Source organism: Barbus barbus (genome assembly GCF_936440315.1).
Source record: "Barbus barbus genome assembly, chromosome: 34".
Classification (NCBI taxonomy): domain Eukaryota; kingdom Metazoa; phylum Chordata; class Actinopteri; order Cypriniformes; family Cyprinidae; genus Barbus; species Barbus barbus.
The window spans coordinates 20,022,770-20,045,355 of record NC_136762.1 but is presented as its reverse complement, the minus strand read 5'-3'; the positions used below and the strand labels follow the sequence as shown (position 1 = coordinate 20,045,355).

Here is a 22,586-nt window from a genome sequence, read left to right as displayed (position 1 = left end):
TGACCTCAGCATTGTGTTTGTTGTTGTGACATCACCCGTTTATTGCGTCATCTCTTGCGAAGGGGAATTCTCATTCACTCTTGTCACTCAGGTTGTTAGGCTATGACTTTGTGCAAAAAAACTTGGCATTTCTGATATGTTTCTCAGCTTGCAGTGTCCTATGACATCACACGACCTAAAAATAACCCAACTAGCTAAAAGCATTTGTTCCATCACGCACAAACACAATAGCCAGTGAAATTCCCGCGCTGAGCCAAGCAGTTGTTGGCTGCTAATGAGTGTAACGCGTTGACATCTTTACGCCGCAATTGCCACGGCACTGTTTCATTTAAAGTCAATATCTGCCAAAATTTTTGTTTTAGCTGGTGACAGAAGACTATTTCAAAGGTGATGACGGTGGAAGGCTTAAGAAGTTGCAGCCAAGGGTGTTGTCTCAAACAACGTTGTATTATGTTATTTGTATTGTTATTTTAAAGAGGAGCCTTTTTACTATGTCTCTTCCGAGTGCTGTATGCAACATTGTTAAAACATTTGCATGCCTGACCTCCAGTTCCTACAAACATTAAGCCACAGTCCAGTTTCTATCATTCATTTAACTTCGTAACGTCACAATGTAACACATGCTTATGAGAGAACTGGTTTTGAGAGGGTTATCTTTGTGAAATGGTAAGTGTATAAACTGTACTGATCTGAAACAAAACCAGTATGTTGCAAACAATCGGGCATTGTTCCTAATATTCATTCAGTCCGGTCTGCCACTTTACACAATCTCCTTTTGCTTCATACATACCCTTGTGAAAAAGAAGTAGCCTACACTTTAGTATATTTCTAAAAAGAGGAATTATTTTTTATTTTACGTGTGTACACACACTATATATATATATATATATATATATATATATATACATGAGTTCATTTCCAAAAACGGATAACTCCATTTTTAACAATTCTCAGAAATCATGTTTTTTCATTGTGCATAAAAAAATACCCCAAAAAAAAAAAAAAAAACAGCTAACTAACCCAATAAAACAAAATAAAAACATGGTAACATATAAAAAAAACATGTTTTTTGAACATAAAAAAAAAACGGAATTATCTGTCTTTGCAAATAAACTCTTCTATATATATAAATATTCTATATATATATATATATATACATATGTGTATATGTGTGTGTGTATGTATACAGTGTATGTGTATATGTATGTATGTAAAGCATATACTTAAGTTTTCAACATATTTTTGGACTCTTAATTGCATGCTAATTGCTATTATATTACATTATTAAATGCAGTTAGCTGAATTTTAGACTACTTTTTAATCGACTTAAGTAGAATTTAAGTTCAGCATTATGTCATTTCATAATTACTTTTATTGTCTTAGTTGTGTACTGCCAAATTCACTGACAAGCATTTATAATCAACTAAAATATACTTAAAATGTCATTTCTATTGAAACATGTAATTTATTTAAATGTATATTTTAATTAGAAATATGTAATGATATTGCAGATTAGTACATTTAAAATAGATTAACTTTGAATGTAAATTAAACTAAATATTTTTGACAGGTCACTTATTAACGTTTTCCAAATATCTGTGCATTATACTTATGTCTCAAACCTCATTTACTAAGGCGGCAGAGATTAACAAAAGGTCAATTTTTATAGAATTTTGTGTGCGTTTCAATTAGAGTTGGAAATGTTGTAATTATGAATTTTGAGAACATAAATGACAGAGCAAAGTCATAAGCTTGATGATACTCTAGTTTCTGAAACTGTAGAAACACTCATATATAAAAGATCAGATAGCCTATACATTATGTATTTATATACAATACATATATCAAGATAAGTGGACAACGAGTTCAGTAAATTATAATGAAAGATTTTGCATGTTATTTTAATTTTACATGCTATATTTCAGTCCTTTAAGGTGTGATGTACAGAACAGTTGAATTTCAGGATTTGTTTATTGTAACAAACATTTACTTGTAATATCATGTATAAATAAATGATGAGAATTATTTAATTTTTTTAAAAATACAGTTCATTTATTTTTTTTACTGTTCACAGTATGATTCTTTGGTCTTGTTTAAGCTGTCTGTGTTATGTTTCCGACTAGAATATGTGATATGTCATAATAACGGATGCCGTACTCATGAGTGTGAATCTCAGGTGCACTTCAAGGCAGATTATTATTATTTTTTTCAATTCTCTGTCAGTGAAGACAAGCTGTTCAATTTCACCCAAATGTACTGTAGATCCAGCTCAGAATATCACAAAATCTGGGTCAGTAATTATGATGTCATCTACCTTGCTTGTTTATTGGCTTTATATTGTTCGACTGCTGTAATAATTACTGTTCAAATAGTATCTTTAGCAATTATATTGCCATCGGAGTAGGTCATATAAACAGTCACAGCTTCTGGCATGATTCAGTGGTTGAGTCTGTTACAACTGATCAATAACGTCTGGGTAACAGCATATTCAGGCCTTGTGTTTGTAAAGAGCTCAGGCCTTTGTTTTTGTTCACTGATAGACTGAACGATTGTATTGAAAATACGTTTCTGTTTGAACATCTCATACCAGATTTAATAACTTCCGTTTAATCTGCGTGTGGCATTTGAAGCTTCATGTTCAAACTACATTCATCTACGTCCTCTAGATAAATTGAAACCGCACAATCAAAGGAGAACATCTTGCTTTATTGACTGTAATGCCTCAGAGAGCTTGATAGTCTTCAGTGCTGTATTTAGGGCCATGTGAACTCCTTTTCAAATAAAGCAGCAGTGCTGGGCATGAAAAGCCACATAAACTGTCTGTGTGTATTGTAAACTCTAGATATATAGAAAGGAAATGGTGGTTATGATGAAAAGCGGAACTTGCATCTATTAGTCCATGTTTCGCTTTTCTCTGTTGCTATTTTGGAGTCAGATTCTCATGCTGTCACACAGTTTTCTCTCAGTTTGGCAACCATGTAGTTTTTTTACACAGCCACACCTTTTCTTTCACCTGAGCAGAGGGGCTCAACATTGGGGTCACGACCACAGAGATGGACAGTATATTTTGCTGTGCAGTGTTTACTCATTTTAATAAAGTAAATGCAAGAATAGCTTTTTATATTATTAGTAATATTTCATAGGTTTTCTTGATTATCTATACACACACAAATATATATATATTTGTTAGAACGATCTCACTGATTTACTGATTTGGTATAATTTCATCCATTCTATTTGTGGCCATCCATTCTAATGATATTTAAAAAAAATATTATTTTTAAATATATGTTTGGTGTATATATATTTTGTGTATACATACACTATATATGTGTGAGTGTGTGTATATATATATATATATATATATATATATATATATATATATATACATATATATATATATATATATATATATATATATATATATATATATATGTGTGTGTATATATATATATATATATATATATATATATATATATATATATATATGTGTGTGTGTATATATATATATATATACATATATACATATATATATACATACATACATATATACACACATACACATATATATACACACACATATATATATATATATAATGTATGTATGTGTACATTTAATATATAAACACAACCTATTTTTCTTTAATATTTACAGACATGGCCAAAACTATCGGCACCCTTGGTAAATATGATCAAAGAAGATCAAAATTAATCTGCATTGTTAGTCCTTTTTATCTTTTAAAATCACAAAAATCTAACCTTTCATTGGATAATAAGAATTTAAAATGGGGGGGAAATATCATTATGAAATGAATGTTTTTCTCTAATATACATTGGCCACAATTAACGGCAGCCTTTTATTCAATACTTTTTGAAACCTCCGTTTGCCAGTTTAACAGCTCTAAATATTCTCCTCTAATGCCTGATGAGGTTAGAGAACACCTGACAAGAGATCAGAGACCATTCCTTCATCCAGAATCACTCCAGACCCTTTAGATTCACAGCTCCATGTTGGTGCTTCTTCTCTTCAGTTCATCTCACTCATTTTCTACAGGGTTCAGGTCAGAAGACTGGAATGGCCAGCAGACGCTTGGTTTTGTGCTCAGTGACCCATTTTTGTGTTGTTTTTGAGATTTATGTTTGGATTATTGTACGGTTGGAAGATCCAAACATGGCCCATTATAACATTTCTAACAGTCAGTCACTTATTGATTTTTTTTTTATCTGTTGGTATTTGATAGAATCCATGTGTCTTAACAGTATTATTCAGCAGCTTGCTTGCTCAGGAGCAAATTACCCTCCTCCATCCCCAACTCCTCCTTTCGCCACAGTCAGGACTTAGCTTCTGACATTCCTGTTGAATCAGATTCCCTAATCTTGAGTAATGTGTTACACTAAATGTACTTAAGTATATTTAAGTACATTTAGTGTGTGGGAGGGGGGGGGGGGGGGGGGGGGTATTATTGCTGCTCTCCCTGCTCATTCATGACAGGCTGCATGGATGTGCAGGGACTTTTTGCCCAGAACAGAACCATACAGCCAAACCAAACTGAATGCTAAGTGTCTATCATTGACGATAGTGGTCCTGACAGAATTAAAATATTGTGAAACATCATTAATAATCTTATTGATCCCAAACATCTGGACGGCAAAAGTTTATATAAATTCTTTATATAAATTCTATATATAGAGTTAATAAAGCTTCTCTTGCACTTAATATATTTTAAAATGAAGGCTACAATGTAAATTTGAGATGGGTTTAAGAATAAACCTATCTTTTTTATGGCTAATGTGAATCATTCTTAACACAAAAGCATAAAATGCCAAAATAGTCTATTCCTATGTTGCCATGGCACTTCTGAGAGTTTCTCTGGTTTCACACTGTCTCTAAGCACTGTAAAGCTGGTCTTAGAGATCTGGATTGGAGCAATGGGCATTTCCATTACAATTAGTTGATGTTTGGATAGCACACAAAGGGCAATCTAAGGAAAAAGTGACTTCTTGTTCCATTATTAAGGAGTTTGTTTGGTAAGAATGAAGCCTTGACGTGTGGGAATAATCACAGACTGAAGTGGGTCATGGTGTTGCAACCATTCATTCTAAAGCTGCTGTGGCCAAACTGTGTTCACATTCTCAAACCATGGTCGTGGTCATGTGACCATGATCATATCACAGAATGAAGCCACAAAGTGGTTTAAAGGGGTCTGTAAATGAGTGTACTATATGGATATGTGAGACAGACAGATTATTATTACTAGTTTATGAATTATTATTATTAGTGTCAAAAGACTGGAACTTTCATGTAAGTGTTCCAGCATGTACATTTTCTCAACAGTGACGAGATATTATGAGAAACAAGATGCAAAACATGTTGACAATCAAATCATTTTTACATATAAATTTAAATCTAAATTAATTTAATTTAATTTAATCTAAATAATAAAATGTATGTAGTTTTTTATTTTATTATTTATTATTATTACAAAAGCTGTGTAAGAATTGCAGCTTTAATATATGCTTTACAGTCACTGAAAAAAAAAAGAAGCTGGTCGTATAAGCTAATTAGAGAAGCTGTTGCCAGATCAGTCCGAAAACCTAGAGCGTAGAGCCCTGCATTTCGGCCCGGGCCCCGAATTTTTTATGTCTCTAGGGCCGGGCTTCGGGCCAATTTCTACGTCATAGTTCAGACTCGGGCCTGTTTTGGGTTTCTCCTTATTTTTATATTGTAGACATCCATCGATTAGTGATGAAAAAAAATTGCCACGCTGGTGGAAACAACACGAGACTGTGCCGCGACTGAGAGCAGCTCGACGGTGTTTAGTGTCCCGCAGCAGCAGGTGCACAAGTGACTTCAGCGCAGCTGAATAGTTCTGCGTTCAAATGCATGCAATAAGCTTGCTGCAAAACCCCAGCAAACATAACCATGAATGTGTCTGCGGGAAATATTAAGGAGATATTTGAATTATTTACTAATAAACTAATGTTTTGTGAGTCTGTGTCGCAAGGATGAAGTTGCTGATCCTGACTCACCGTCTCCTCATTAGACGCGCCTTTAGAGAGAAATGCATCTTTATTGATTATGATTAAGATTAGAATAAGAGTTTTTGTTTTCAATTTTTTATTTCGTTAAGTGATAATTTAAAGCTTTCTATAGATATATTTATCATGTCTGTGAGGCATGTATTCGCTCAGCTTCGGTTCATTTTTGTGAAGCGCTCCTGTTCAAGACGAGACGGCAGAAAGCGCATCATGTTTGTTTTCTTTGTTTTATAAAAGAACTACCTTTTGTTGGTATTGTGAGTGCACACAAATACAAGTAGACCCTTTACAGGTCCGAATTATGTATTACTCTTTATCAAAAAAAAAAAATAATAAAATGTAAATGACGGCATAGGCTATTTTAATTTGTTTCCACTGAAAACAATCCAAGTGTTTGCGCTGATGCCTCCATGTCCTGCAGAGCGCGCTTTAGCTTCCACTCTCCGCACAAACTTAGATATAGGCTAGCTTTAACGAACAAAAATGCTCCAAACGTTTTTCTAAATTAACTCAATAAAAAAAAATATATATATAATAATTTTGCCATTGCACACAAAACTTAATTATTTTAATAGCCGAAACAGTAGTATAAACTGTTTTAGGAGAAGGGGGAAAAAAAAGACGGGCTCGGGTCGGACTCGGGCCGGTAATTCTGATAAGCTGTCGGACGTGGGCCGGGCTAGGGCCTAAATTTGAGGCCCGTGCAGGGCTCTACTGGAGCGCACTGGGGATCACCCTTTATTGGCACTTGATAGGTAACACGAGGAGGGAAAATACATGTCAGACTTGGAAGTGGATATAAATGTCACTCATCTTTATTGCTTTCAGTCTGTCCAGAGATTTCCAATATGACATGTAAAGAAGAGCAGTGGCTATTTATAGTATTTTTTTTTTTTATGCCACCGTACTCATGTCTGATGAGACAAGACAGGGTTAAAGTCCTGAGAAGAGAAGAGAAGAGAAGAGAAGAGAAGAGAAGAGAAGAGAAGAGAAGAGAAGAGAAGAGAAGAGAAGAGAAGAGAAGAGAAGGGGACAATGGTTTCCATAATTCATCAGAGTCATAATGGGCGCAGCCGCCTGAGACCATGAGAGAAACACAATCCTAGTCAACACAAAGCACCCTTAGAAACACTGCGCTGTCTCCAAGCAAAGCCTAGGGAATGGCAGATATGATTGCACCAGCGTCTATTGTTTGTGCCACTGTGTAAACAATGCATAGGAACAATTGAGGATACATATGTAGCTGAGCGATTTGTGGCCGACAGTTTGCTCTACGGTCCATTTACTGCAAAGTGTCTGGAAAAACTTTTTTTGCACTCAGTTTAATTGACAAATAAAATGAGCGCTGGGTTTGTACAAAGTAGTAAGTAGCAAGTGCTTGTTGTAGCTAGTTTTAATATGCAGGCAATTGTATGACTCATATTTGAGTGTCTTATTTTAGGCCAGCAAAGTGCATACTGCATTTACTATGTGATATTGAAAATGTTGTTTGATATAGAAATATAAATTTGCAGAAATGTTGCCCCTCAGACATGGTTTTCAAATGAGCGTGATTTGTTTATATGACATGGGCAAACCTCTTCAATTCATTTAACATGCTGTTTTCCATTTGGAAGATTTGTCAGGACATTTGATTGTTTTGCTGTAATTTTGGTCCTTTTTCATTTAAATGTTAATAAGCCACTAGAGCAGCTTCATTAATTGCAGACAGATTCTGAACAGACTTTGCCCAGTTTAGCAAGCGCCTCAAGCCACTGTGTGACTGTTTTCGCCCGAGGGGCCTGCTGCTGTCAAGCATGTTTAGAGGTTGGTTAGAATTTGTGGTAGCAGGCCGGGTGTGGACTATAATCTTTGGCAGCAGTTCAAGCCTCTGGAAATAGACAAGATGGAGGGTTGCTGACTTTCTTGTGGAAGCTTCAGGGGGAGGGAGGGAGTATTTCGAGCGGAAGGCCACAGACCAGGGTCCGTCTCTTCCTTTGGATGAGGTGGGGGTTAGCCACATGTGCTCTGAAAGGAACACATGGGAATCCTTAGGCGGTGGGAAAAACAGGAACTGGGTGGAAAGGTGTTGTTTTGGGTATGGAGTGTAGTAATACTCTTATATTCTTTCTCTTTCCTTTTGTCTCTTCCTGTCGTCTCTCTGATGTCATGTCTGGGTTTTGTGTTCTCACACTCTTCGCTGTTGCACTATAAATGGTTTTCCATGCTCGTATCACAACATCAGCATGATCTTTCATTAAAGCCCCCATATACTCAATATGGCGCTCCCGGTCAAGTCACATCACCTTTATTTATATAGCACTTCATACAACAGATTTCCTTAAAACAAGCAGCTTTAGAATATTAAACATGAAAAAAGTCACTTTCAATTACAATTACAACTTCAATTTCTACTGTAAAACAGCTTTCCAGTGTGTCCACATATTTACTTGCGTCTGACTTGTGGGCTCCCCATCAAACATCGTATAGATTTTAAAATCTTGTTAATTACTTATAAAGCCCTGAATGGCTTAGCTCATCAGTACTTGAGTGAGCTCTTATCACATTATAGTCCTCCACGTCTGCTGCGTTCTCAAAACTCTGGCCAACTGATAATACCTAGAATATCAAAATCGCCTGCGGGCGGCAGATCCTTTTCCTATTTAGCACCCACTCTGGAACAATCTACCTAATACTGTTGTGGAGGCAGACACACTCTGTCAGTTTACATCTAGATTAAAGACACATTTCTTTAACCTGGCTTACACATAACACACTAATACACTTCTATTATTCAAATCCGTTAAAGGATTGCACTAATTAGATAAACCGGAACCGGGAACACTCCCCATAACACATGATGTACTCGTTACATCATAAGAAGAATAGCATCTACGGTAATATTTGTCTGTTTCTATTCTGTTTCTCAGTCCATGTCCAGATCAGATGGTGGATCGGTACCGGGAAATGATGTATGTGGCCCTGATCGTCGGCGGAGGCCGGACACCTGGATGAGCGCCAAAGACAGATCCCCAGTGAGGACCCCGCCACTTAGACAGCCATCGGGAAAGACCACTGGAACCAGTTGAGCCCTTACAATCTGACTTTGCTGCAGTTGGAATTGAACTGCTGGTTCGTTTGGTCAGAGGAGAACTGGCCCCCCGACTGAGCCTGGTTTCTCCCAAGGTTTTTTTTTTCTATTCTGTCACCGATGGAGTTTTGGTTCCTTGCCGCTGATGTTGGGGACACTTCAATTCCAGCGATATCGTCGACCTGATTGCAAAGACACTATTTAAACTGAACTGAGCTGGATGATGACATCACTGAATTCAATAATGAAATTCCTTTTAACTGAAAATCTTTTTTTTTTTTTATCTTTTCATTTTACATTATTGATACACTATTTTCCTTTTTTGATATTGTGCAGTTGCTTTGACACAATTTACATTGTTAAAAGCGCTATATAAATAAAGGTGACTTGACTTGACTTCGATGAACCAGAATGAACCATGAGAAGATTTTCACATCAAGTATGTGGGATCTACAGAGCCAAACCTATTATGTACATATAACATAACCACCATGGCCCAAAGGTTAAAAGGTGTTTATCAGCCGAAGCAAGGTTTTCTGGAAAGTTTGCAAGGTGTTTCAAACTCCAAAAATGAATGGCGAACAAACTTCGTTTATGGCATAAGTTTGTTTGAAATTACATCACACCCATTCGTTCTTTGATTCCCGGACACGTCCTGCCAGGATTTCTATATTGCCGAAAATATCCAGGTTTTGGCTTTATTATACTTGCTGAAGGTAGTGATCGAAAAGTAGCTTGACCAATAACTTGCAGGAATTGTATATAATCGACCAATCGTGGCACGTGAGAAAATGGGATCTGCAGATCGGTCAAAGTGATGCATATACGCGTGCATATATACTTTTACCTGCCTATTATGTAATCACGATGGACCAGTGGTAGTTTGAAGGTGTTTACTAGCCACAGTGAAATTTTCTTTAAAGTCCGCTTTATCAAGCTGTTTGAATTCAAGAAACAAACTCTTGGATCTCCAAACCTGCTTCTGGAGAGCTGCCATTCTGCAGAATTCAACTTAAACCCCAATCAAATTACTTGAACCAGATAAATAAGGTGTTCACAGGTACGTTTTATAATTACAGGCAGGTGTGTTGGAGCAGTGTTGGAATTGAAGTCTAGAGGATGGTAATTCTCCAGGAGCAGGGTTGGAAATCACTTCTCTCAAACTCTGGTCCTGGAGGGCCACTGTCCTGCAGAGTTTAGCTCCAATCAGGTCCAACACGCTTGCCTGGAAGTTTCTAATAACGGCCATTGCACACTGAGTCCGAAATTTTCGTATGAGTTTTTTCGGGGGGTTTTTTGTATTCGTCATCCTTTTCTATCAAAATGCTTGTTACGGATGCGAAAATCGAACCTGATCCGAATTTTTTTTTATGACGGACGAAAGTTTCTGAGGCAGTGTGTAAACATGATTGACACATGAGGTCGTATTTATTTTTCAGTGTGCGAAAATATCGGACTAACATTTCGGACTAAGTGTGCAATGACCTTTAGTCAGAAGACCTTGATTACTTTTGTTTAGGTGTGTTTAATTAGGGTTGTAGCTACCCAGTGGCCTTCCAGGAACTGAATTTGACAGCCCTGCTCTAAACGAACTTGCTTTGAAGTTTATTTTGTTTGAAATTACATCATCAGTTCGTTCTTTGGAAAATCCCACCAAACTTCACCATGACTTGGATGTGAGACCAACGTACTTTTCTGGTTGAACCTTAAACCTGATTTTACTTATTTACAGGATTCTTAACACATGAATGGCTTTTTTCAGTGTGCTATGTGTGCGCCGATAACAGCCATGATTCCATGTTCCGTAGTGGAAAATCCCAACAGACTTTCTCTAGCGCCGCTCGCACACAAACACTGACATAAGACGAGGGGCAAGAGTCAGGTTCAGTATGCTGGTTGTGATGGCTTCCAGCTCACTGAGTTGTATGACATGCGTTGAATGGCGCATTATAAAGTATTCAGGAGATCTGCTTCACTGATAAGCCCCTATGCATTTGACTGTCATTATCAAGCCTACGTCCCACACTCCTTTGACCTGCGGTATGGGGCGGCTATATCTTTTTTCATCCTTGTTGTTCTGTCATTCATTATATGTAATACTGCACCTTTGTCATGCTATTGACTGTGCCCAGCTTTCTCATTTCAACCTCGCTCCAAGTTGGCTTGTTCAGGTAGCTAATCTTCTCATGCCAGGTAGTTGTTTGGTGCCAAGTGGGATTTTGCTCTACAATGATTGGCAGACGACGGCTGAAATGCAGAAGTGCTCGAATATCACACCCGACTGGCTCTCAGGCTTATATCACAGCACGGTCACAGCTGTCAATTCGAAATGAAAAGCAACCAAGCAAATCCACCACACCAGTTCTCATGCTAATTAGCACAAATGGATTCTGCACGACACTGCGTCCGAATCCCCCTGCAAGATCTTCATCAAAGAGCTGCTCCACTGCGTCTTCTGCTGCTCTACATGCCTGGTGATTAAAAGGGCGTTGGATGTAAATTATTTTTGTTGGTTTATAACATCGCCATTTGGTTTTAAAAATGCACCAGGCCTTAAAGGGATTACGGCAAGGAGTTTTGATCCTTTTATTTCTCTTGAGGGCCAATGCTAATGTTTACCAAGGTTTTATTGCATTAAAAACTGTGATTATGTAATATTACCTCAGCCTTAGGATAAAACGGGCTGTTTTTTTACTAATGGTACCTATAAAGTCTCAAAGTAAACTTCATCTTTGAATGTAATATGAGATGCAAAGTTTTACACATGGGCTATTGGTTTTCTGCTGGATTCTCTCTAGTTTGTACACTGCAGAATTGGTTTGCTTACTTAGCATTTTTGTCTTGTTTTCCATTACAAATATCTTAGCATTCTTGAATCAAGATAAATTTACTTGAGTAAAAAAAGTCTTGTTTCCGGAAATATTTATCAAAATTATGATAGTTTTTGCTTAAAACAAGAAAAATCTTCTGCCACTGGGGTAAGTAAAATAATCTAAATTTAAAGGGAAAACAAGATTATTTTTTCTTTCCCCATTGGCAGATATTTTTCCTTGCTTTAAGCCAAAAATAACACAATTTTGATATATTTTTCAAGAAACATAAAATCTTAAGTAATTGTGCTTTTCAAGTAAATTTATTTTGATCTAAGAATGTTCAGATATTTGAATGTTCAAATATTTGACAAAAAATACTAAACGAATATATATATATATATTACCAGGGATGACCTGCTGAACATTCGGCAGAACACACCACAAAATCTTTTACTGGATTTAGATTTTTCGGACGTTTTGCTGCACATTGTAGTTGGCGGAGCCGTAGCTCAGGTCAAACGCTTCAGGAGGATGTGCAGGCGGGGAAAGTGAGCCGGCGCGCTCGTGAAGCTTCCTCAGCGCGGATTTCGAACGGTGTTGCCTAGCATCCATCTGGCGAATCTCCACTCTCTACCCAAAAAAAACGGACAAACTCCTCCTGCTCTCCCGGACAAACAAGGATTTTTCTAACTCTGCTGCTCTATGTTTCACGGAAACCTGGCTGAATGGCAACATACCGGACAGCGTACTGCATCTGCCTAATTACTAGCTGATCAGAGCAGATCGGGAAGTGGAATCAACAGGGAAATCGCACGGCGGCGGGACGTGCTTTTACATCAATGAGAGGTGGTGTACAGATGTAACTGTGTTAAAGAAGATGTGCTGTTCAGATCTAGAAACGCTCTTCATTAACTGCAAGCCGTTCTATTCGCCGCGGGAATTCTGCTCGTTCATTCTCGTGAGTGTCTACATTCCACCGCAAGCGCACGTGAGCACAGCTCTACAGAAACTCGCTGATCTGATCACAGAGAGTGAGCAACAACACCCAGACTCTGTTTTAATCATTCCCGGGGACTTTAATAAAGCAAATCTCTCCCGTGAACTGCCAAAATACAGACAGTACATCACATGTCCCACCAGAGACAGTAATACATTGGATCACTGTTACACAACAATAAAGGACGCATATCACTCGGTTCCACGAGCAGCTTTAGGACTCTCTGATCACTGTTTGATTAATCTTATTCCGACCTACAGGCAGAAACTTAAATCTGCAAAGCCTGTATTAAGATCTGTTAATAGATGGACTAATGAAACAGAGCGGGATCTACAAGCCTGTTTCTCTTTCACTGATTTGACTGTTTTTGAAGCCGCTGCCATCGATCTGGACGAGCTCACAGAGATTGTAACATCTTATATCAGTTTCTGTGAGGATATGTGCATTCCTAACAGGACTAATCTACAACAATGACAAACCGTGGTTCACTGCAAAACTCAGACATCTCCGTCAGGCCAAAGAAGATGCTTACAGAGAGGGGGATAAAGGGGGATAAAGAGCGGCAAAGAGGAATTATTCTGACAAGCTAAGAAAAAACATTATCTTCCAGTGATCCTGCTTCATTGTGGAAAGGAATGAAGGATATCACCAGTTACAAGTCACCATCCCCCAGCACTCTGGAGAATCAACAGCTGGCAGACGACTTGAACGAGTTCTATTGTCGTTTTGAAAGATCACCCCACACCCACCCTGAACACCTCTCCACACAACCATTAACACCTCCAGCAACCTTCCTCTCCCCCACACCTACAATTCAAATCAGCGAAGATGTGTGCCATGTTCAGGTAGAGCAAAAGAGGGAAAGCACCAGGCCCAGACGGTGTGTCACCAGCCTGCCTAAAAACCTGTGCTGATCAGCTGGCCCCCATCTTCACACAGATCTTCCACAGATCACTGGAGCTGTGTGAAGTCCCCTCATGCTTCAAACGCTCCACTATCATCCCCATCCCAAAGAAATCCAAAATTACTGGACTTAATGATTACAGAACTGTGGTTCTAACGTCTGTAGCCATGAAATCATTTGAAAGACTGGTTTTGGCTTATCTGAAGGACATCACCGGACCCTTACTGGACCCCCTGCAGTTTGCCTACAGAGCAAACAGGTCTGTGGATGATGCTGTCAATATGGGACTGCACTTCATCCTGAAGCATCTGGACAGTCCAGGGACTTATGTGAGGATCCTGTTTGTGGACTTCAGCTCCGCTTTTAACACCATCATCACGGAAACCCTTCAGAATAAACTAACCCAGCTCTTCGTCCCCACCTCTGTCTGTCAGTGGATCAACAGCAGTTAGTAAAGCTTGGTAAATTCACATCCAGCACTCGTACCATCAGCACTGGAGCTCCTCAGGGCTGCGTACTCTCCCCACTGCTCGTCTCCCTCTACACCAAAGACTGCACTTCTAAAGACCCCTCTGTCAAGCTCCTGAAGTTTGCAGACGACACCACATTGATCGGCCTCATCCAGGACGGTGACGAGTCTGCTTACAGACAGGAGGTTAAGGAGCTGGCTCTCTGGTGCAGTCTTAACAACCTGGAGCTTAACACGCTCAAAAGTGTGGAGATGATTGTGGGCTTCAGGAGAAACCCCCCTGCTCTCCCCCCACTCACCATCATGAACAGCACTGTGACTGCAGTGGAGTCATTCAGATTCCTGGGCACCACCATCTCCCAGGACCTGAAGTGGGATATTCACATAGACTCCATTGTCAGAAAGGCCCAGCAGAGGTTGTACTTTCTTCGCCAGCTGCACTTCAATAACTGTCTGGTTCAGCTCAGCTACCAAATCTGACCTCAGAAGACTACGGAGAGTAGTCCGGACTGCTGAGCGAATCATTGGTTCAACCCTCCCCACTTTCCAAGAGCTGTACTTATCCAGAGTGAGCAAAGGGCTGGTAAAATCACTCTGGACCCCTCACATCCAGCACACACTCCCACTTTGAACTGTTACCGTCTGGTCGATGCTACAGAGCTTTGAGCACCAGAACGACCAGACACAGGAACAGTTTCTTCCCTCAGGCAATCCATCTCATGAACACTCAACAATAAACGTGGAACACACAACTATAATACATTATCCATTCACCACACTCACTTATTTTATTTTTATTTTCTCATTTCTAATTTGCACATACTTGACCTGTACATAAATGGTTGTCTATATTATATATTGTGTTTTTGCTGCTTTGTACACTGCCTATTTGGACATTTGTATATTATTCTTTTATTATCTGTGTCCTGTCCTGTTGCTGTCTTTCTGTTGCACTGTGGAGCTTCCGTCACTACAACAAAATCCTTGTATGTGTAAACATACATGGCCAATAAAGCTCATTCTGAGTCGGATACATAGTTTTTTTTTGCAGTTTGAAAAACCTTTACTCAATATCAGCCTCTTTGCAAAGCCAGAACACACTGTAACATAAAACAAATTTTGAAACATAGTTAAAAATACAGTTGACCCAAAAATGTAAATTCTGTTATCATTTACCGTTATCAATGTAATTTCAAATGTGTACGACTTACTTTCTTCTGCAGAGCATAAGAAGATAAAATGAAAGTTGCTGGGGTCCAAACAACATTGGACCCCTTTGATGTTCACTGTATATACTAAAAAAATATTTTTCAAACTAACTTCTTTTGTGTTCCTCAGAAGAAAGAAAGCCATACAGGTTTGGAACAACAAGTGTAACTAAATGATGCCACAATCTTCATTTCTGGACAAAATTGATGAGTAAAATGTTTAATGGTCATATTAATTCAGCAAAACTTTCCTATATTTCTTATTGTTGGTTATGGAATAGGATCTACTACTGCTCATGTTTTTGAATAATAGTATCTATCCCACTGCCTCCTTATTTCTTCACCTTGACTGACTGAACGACCCAAGTTTATGAACAATGAATAGGCATTGTTGGCATAAATGTGGGCTGTCGTGTACATTAATCTGACATTAAAAAGTCACAAATTTCGTAACTAACCATTTTCCCCGCATCATTTCTGTAAATGGTTGTTTTGGACATAAGAAAAGTTTCTGGTAATGAAACCTACGTAATGCTTACGTATTGTTTTGAACTTTTTATGTCAAAAGTTCCAGGAAAATTTTATCTCCTAAAACAACACAAACAACATAAAACCTCTAGAATCTGCTCAGAAGCGAAAATTAAAAGCTCATCTCTGCAACAACAGGAAATCTTCAAAATGCAGCTGGCAGAAGCAAAGAAAACCCCCGCCCCACATTGATGTGCAACACTTGCACAAATAAGAGAGAAGTTCCCTGGTGGGTACACCTGCAAAAGTGCCACCATTAGGGACCCTTGCAGATGGCTCTTCATTAACATGATGACCATCGATCTTAGTAGCTCATCTCAAAGTTGGATTCTCCAAGTTTGTCAATGAGCCAAAAATCTATGAAGGATGTTGTGGTTGTTTTGAGCAGCTGTAATGTGATGAAGGTTGTTGACAACAGGAAAAGAAAAATATTACATTAGCAGAGTGTAGTGGATATGTATAGATGGGTTATAAATGAGGCTAATCAATGTTTCTTTCTCTTTGTTTTGTCCAGTTTCCTGAATGTGGCTTTTATGGGATCTATGACAAGATCCTCCTCTTCAAGCACGACACCAGCAACAGTAACATCCTGCAGCTGGTCAAGGCTGTGTCAGACATCCAGGAGGGGGACCTGGTGGAAGTTGTTTTGTCCGGTAAGTCAATTAGTATTAACCAATAGCTCAAAAGGCGTTCAAACATGCAGCACCAAAGCTAGAAGTCATTCATTAAGATATAATGATTTCTGGTGACATGTAATGAATGATAGTGACCACTGGCCTGTGGAGAACTTTATTTTCACCCTCGCCCCCATTTCACAATATGGCAATTTGAATAAATCTCATTCTCTTTACCATACTTGTTTGAATTAATTTTAAATAATTAAAAAAATATTTATATATTGTAATACATGTTGCACAGTCTATAGAATGTAAGAGCATTTAATAATAATAATTATAATGTCTCATTTTACAGTAATGAGAAGATAAGAATAACTTTAATAATACTGTTGTTTTTGTTAAATAAACTATTAAATTAATTTGCATTAATTGAAATAAAATCAAATATAAATCTTAGATAAAAATAATAAATTTATTGGCAACTAGCTGTAATATATGTTTAGTATGAAGTACCAAAATGGCTAAATCCAAAACTGAAATAAATATAACTTAAAGGTAAATCAAATAAATATGAATAATAAATATTAATATTAAAAATGTAAAAATATTTAAAAATGACAAAAACACCAAATAAAACTGAACATATAAAAAATTATAGCTATTATATATAATATATATTAAATTATTTGAATGCGTCTGGGGATAATGATAATGTCCAAAGATTTTTATTTTTAAAATGAAATTTGACCAGAATCAGATATAAATAGAAATAGGTTTATTTTTCTTTATTTGTTTTAGGGGGAAAAATAAGGAATTAATATAGGGATTTTCAAGATAACACTGGAAAATAAATCCACATTTTGTATTCTTGTATTGGCTCTTTTTAAAATCACAGTTCATTGAAGTACTGAAGTGATGTACAGTATATCAACGGCATATGACACAAAGCAATTTCCTGGAGGTTTACACACTTTTTTTTTTACAAAGTCAATAACTAAAATCACAACACAATGCTTTTAACAAGAAGTCACGTCACTGAACTAAATGGATGTGACCTAGATCTTATAAAAGTCTCATTTGGTGTATTTTAACCTTTTATCTTGAGAATCTCACACATGCTTTAGTTATTTGTGCATGTTAGCCTGATGTTCATGGGCCAAAGTTGAAGATCAAATATAATCAGCAGAAGTGTTGTGAGAGTTTGTTGAAATAACAGATTTGATAAAGATGGGGAGATACCATAGCTCTTCAACTCACACGCAGCTTCAAATGCTGGAAATCATGCAAATTTGCATAAGAATATTTTCAGATCAAGTTTCAATACCTGAAAATATTTTGTAGTAAAAAGTTGACAGTAAAAGTTTTTGTAAAATTAATTTAAAAAATCTGAGATCTGTTGTAAATTGTATTTTCAAACATTAAAATGTTAGCACTGATGTCTCCTGTTTGTGATTTTTTTTGTTGTGTGTTCTGCAGCTGCTGCTACATCCGAGGACTTCCAGATTCGTCCTCACGCGTTAAACGTGCACTCGTATCGCGCACCGGCATTCTGCGATCACTGTGGCGAGATGCTTTTCGGCCTGGTGCGTCAAGGACTCAAATGCGATGGTGGGGACTCTATCTTTCACAATTTGTATTCTTCATACTGCACTTGTTTTCGTTCAGTCATAGCTAGACTTGTTGTGAGCTGTCATGCAATTTCATATATTTTCCATGTCCCAACTATCTTCATCTATGACCGAGAGAGTTTGGACATAAGTGTGATAAATGTCCACAGTGTCCAACTTTTTGCCCTCTCACTGTCTCCCCCTACAGGTTGTGGACTGAATTACCACAAGCGCTGTGCTTTTAGCATTCCCAATAACTGCAGCGGGGCGAGGAAGCGGCGGCTGTCCACCGCGTCCCTCACCAGCAGCCAGTCTCTGCGTCTGTCCACCGCAGAGTCCCTCAGTAGTCTCAACAGCAGCGTGACGTCTGAAGAAGCCAGTCTAATCCGATCGCACACCCAGATGGTACAGCACACATTCAATTTCATGTTCTAACAAACATACTGTATAACCACAGCTTTTGAGGGAACAGATTCAAATAAGAAATGTGTAAAAATGGATTTTAAGTGTATTTTTAGTATTGTTTTTTTGTGTGTTTTTTTATTTATGTACTGGCAGTCAAAAGTTTAAGTAAGACATAAAATACTTCTAAAATAAGTATTTTATGCTTACCAAAGGTTAAATTTATTTGATCAAAAGTGCAGTAAAAACATCAATATTTATCTATCTATCTCTCTCTCTCTCTCTCTCTCTCTTTCTATATATATAGAACAATGATTTTTTTATTGAATTATTTTAAGCATTTATCAATCTCAGTTCATATTTACTGCAACACTAATACATTATTCAAATCAAAAGGTTTCTCTGTTAATATTAATTAATGGACCTGAGCAACATGAACTAACAATGAACAGTTGTATATTTTATTAATTACTATTAACAAAGATTACTAAATACTGTAATATAAAGTAATGTATTGTTCATACTTAGTTAATATTAGTCAATGCATTACTTAATGTGACTAAACTAATGAACCTTATTGTAAAGTGTTACCATAAAAATATAATTAACTATATTTAGTAATAATATACATAGATTTTTCTATTACTGTAACTTTAACATAATGGAATTTTATGTTTAATTTAATAATATCAAATCATGTAAATATCATGTTGATCTTTCTCCAGCCCCGCACCCCCAGTGAGGCCAGGCGCTTTTACACCGGGCGGCCGGTCCATCTGGACAAGATCCTCATGACTAAAGTGAAGGTCCCCCACACATTCGCCGTTCACTCGTACACGCGTCCCACCGTGTGTCAGTACTGCAAGAGACTGCTGAGAGGACTCTTCCGCCAGGGACTCCAGTGCAAAGGTCTGACAATCCTGCTCAATAATCCATCCTGAATTACAAATTAGTACTACAACAGCTAGGAAATTGTGTAACTATGTTGTTAATTTGCTTGTAGATTATCTTAAAATAACAGTAAAAGTACACCTTAATATGTACACTCTTTAAAAAAATTTAAAATCATTTTTAAACAAATTAATACTTTTATTCATCAAAGGATACATTAAGCTTATCAACGGTGACAGTAACAACATTTACAGTATGAAAGCATTTCAATTTCAAATACATGCTGTTCTTTTGAATTTTCTATTCATGAATGAATCCTTAAGAATGTATCATGCCCCCCACCCAAAAAATAATAAAATAACATAAAAAAAAAATAGCAGATATTTTTCAGCACTAATAATATTGAGAAACAGCAAAACAATAGAATCAGCTTTGCCATCACAGGAATAAATTACATTTTGAAACATGAATAGAAAAGAGATTTTCACTTGTAATTATATTTCAATTTATTATTTTACTGTTTTTACTTGACTTTTGATCAAATAAATGCAGCTTTTATAAACATAAGATACTTTTAAGAGCATAAATGACCTAAAGGACTTTCAGAAGCATTAACAATTTTTTTACTTACCACAAGATTTTGAACATTTATATAATACAATATTAATTTAAAATAAGTAATTAAAATTATTTAAAGAATACATTCTTAAGTCAAGTAGCAGACTTTTATATTTTATATGTATTCTACATACATACTGTATTAATTTCATTTTAAAGATTTAGAATAATTTAAAACATATTCATGCAATATTTATATTTATTATTTTCACTATTTGATTTTGACACTTGTTTTTTTCTTCTTTTTTAAGACTGCAAGTTCAACTGCCACAAGCGATGTGCATACAAGGTCCCAAATGACTGCTTAGGGGAGACTCTCGGTAATGAGTATGAGAGAAACATTGTTGACATGATGGGCATTGTTAATACATTTGGAATATTTGCACTGTGTCTTCTGCTTATGCAAACATGTAATTATTGTTTGTCACTTCACGGTGCTTGTGTGTGAATTTTCTTTACTTTTTTTCCCATCTGTCTGTCTCTCAGACATATTAAGTCCAAGCACAGACATGGAGGTGCCGATGGACTACAGTAATGAGTATTCTGACACTGATAAGTCGTCGCTGATGGACGACTCCGATGAGGCCTGCAGTATCCCTGGATCTTTCTCCCCAGACAGCAACCAGGATGGAGCCAGTGGAGACCAGAGGTAGTAAGACACAGACAAAATTAAGGCCTAGTCACTGTAAACACAAAATTGGAAATAATAATAATCTCAGGCTCATTGGAAATATGTGACTGTCTACATTTCTGCAAAAATGTATCTATATATACATTTCACTAGAGTTTCCAGCTGAAATGAACACTAGTGGCAATAAAATAGCAACAACTTTTGTTCCTTTTTGCACAAATTATGATTACAGGGGCAGGTTATCAATAAATAAATGTTTTTTTTGTTTGTTTTTTGCACGGTTCATTGCACAATTCTATGTTCTGACATTAAAACATTTTTACTAAAGTTTTTAATTTGTAATCTAATAAATTTTATTGTTTGGATAACATAACCAGCTCCATATGTATGGCTTTTCTGATATAGTAAACTTGCTCGATACCTCACCCGGTAGAACATTGCACTTGCGATACAGACCGCTCTGGTACGAATCTGATGAAAAAAGAGACACACCACTCCACAAGAGAGCTCAAAGCCTTACTTAAGGAAGCTAAAATGGCATAGTTGCTTCAGTAGATGTGTTTTTATCTCACATTTGCTTTTGTTAATACTATGTTTACAGCTGGGTTATTTTAGGGCTGCTTTTTTAAAACGCGATTAACACAATTTAGTGCCACTCACCAGACTTTTCATTTCTGAAATGCCATGATATGTACAATAAACAATGTAATAACTGAGAAAAGGAGCAAACTAAGAAAATTCAACACACTGTTTAGCGTCACTCACAGCACATTTAACTGCCTTGAAACATGCTACAAGATGCATAATATCATTTTGTACTATTTTGTATATAATATCATATAACTATTTTGTACCCACAGGCATGTTATTTTTATGACACTGTGCTGTTTATAAACCCGCATCTGCAATGGAGAAACAGTGATATCACTGATAAACACCGATTGTGAACATGTCCCCTGAAAAGTGTAGTGAAATATGTATATTCAGACTAACTATCTCAGATTTTGAGTCATGTGTATCCATTGAGCCTGGGATAGTTTTTATGGCTTATACAAAATGATATACATCAAAATTACAAGGTGAACAAGCCCTTCACATCAAGTGTGAAAATTTGATTTGCAACTGTGCATTCCCATATTGCAGGTCAGTTTCCCTTTGCAATAAAATGAACTGACCAATAACATATTAGCTTTTTGCAATTGGTGCATCTTTCAGCTTTCATTCAGCATGCAGTTGCCTGCGTACCTCTGTATCTGTCACACACCTGTATTCTCTTATAAGATCTCATGGTTTATGACGTGTGCTATCATGTTTCCGCAGTGCTAATATTCCTCTAATGAGAGTAGTGCAGTCGATCAGGCAGACCACACGCCGCTCTAGCACAGCCATCAAGGAAGGTTGGATGGTGCACTACAGCAACAAGGACACACTGGTACTTCCTCTGACTGCTGGCTGACCTGAAAGGAATAATTTACCCAAAAATGAATATTTTGACCTCATTTGCTCACTCTCATTCGTTACAAACCTGTATGACTTTTTTCTTTAGAACTGAAAAGGGGATCTTTTGAAGAGCGTCTTACATTTACCAATAAATCTTCCAAATGGTTTTAGAATACTCAGTTACTTCAGAAGACTTTCACAATAGAATGTAGAAATCAATTACCAATGTATTAATTCAAAAATTTGAGTCTTAAACCCCATTGTAAATATTAGTGTCATTATATGGAAAATAGTGACAAGGATTTTCTTAATCTAAATTGTGTTCTACAGAGTTTGAACAATATAAAGATGT

At 37.0% G+C, this 22,586-nt stretch overlaps 1 protein-coding gene across 1 annotated transcript in view; it reads left to right on the top strand.

Annotated features, from left to right (window-relative positions):
- LOC306854553 (serine/threonine-protein kinase D2-like) overlaps nt 1–22,586 on the top strand; it is a 42,856-nt gene that overhangs the window by 9,978 nt on the left and 10,292 nt on the right. Inside the window, exons 2-8 of the mRNA XM_079392679.1 lie at nt 16,543–16,681; nt 18,122–18,253; nt 18,461–18,657; nt 19,380–19,563; nt 20,415–20,483; nt 20,650–20,812; nt 22,115–22,226. Coding sequence (XP_079248805.1) covers nt 16,543–16,681; nt 18,122–18,253; nt 18,461–18,657; nt 19,380–19,563; nt 20,415–20,483; nt 20,650–20,812; nt 22,115–22,226 — 996 coding nt within the window. The remainder of the gene's footprint in view (nt 1–16,542; nt 16,682–18,121; nt 18,254–18,460; nt 18,658–19,379; nt 19,564–20,414; nt 20,484–20,649; nt 20,813–22,114; nt 22,227–22,586) is intronic.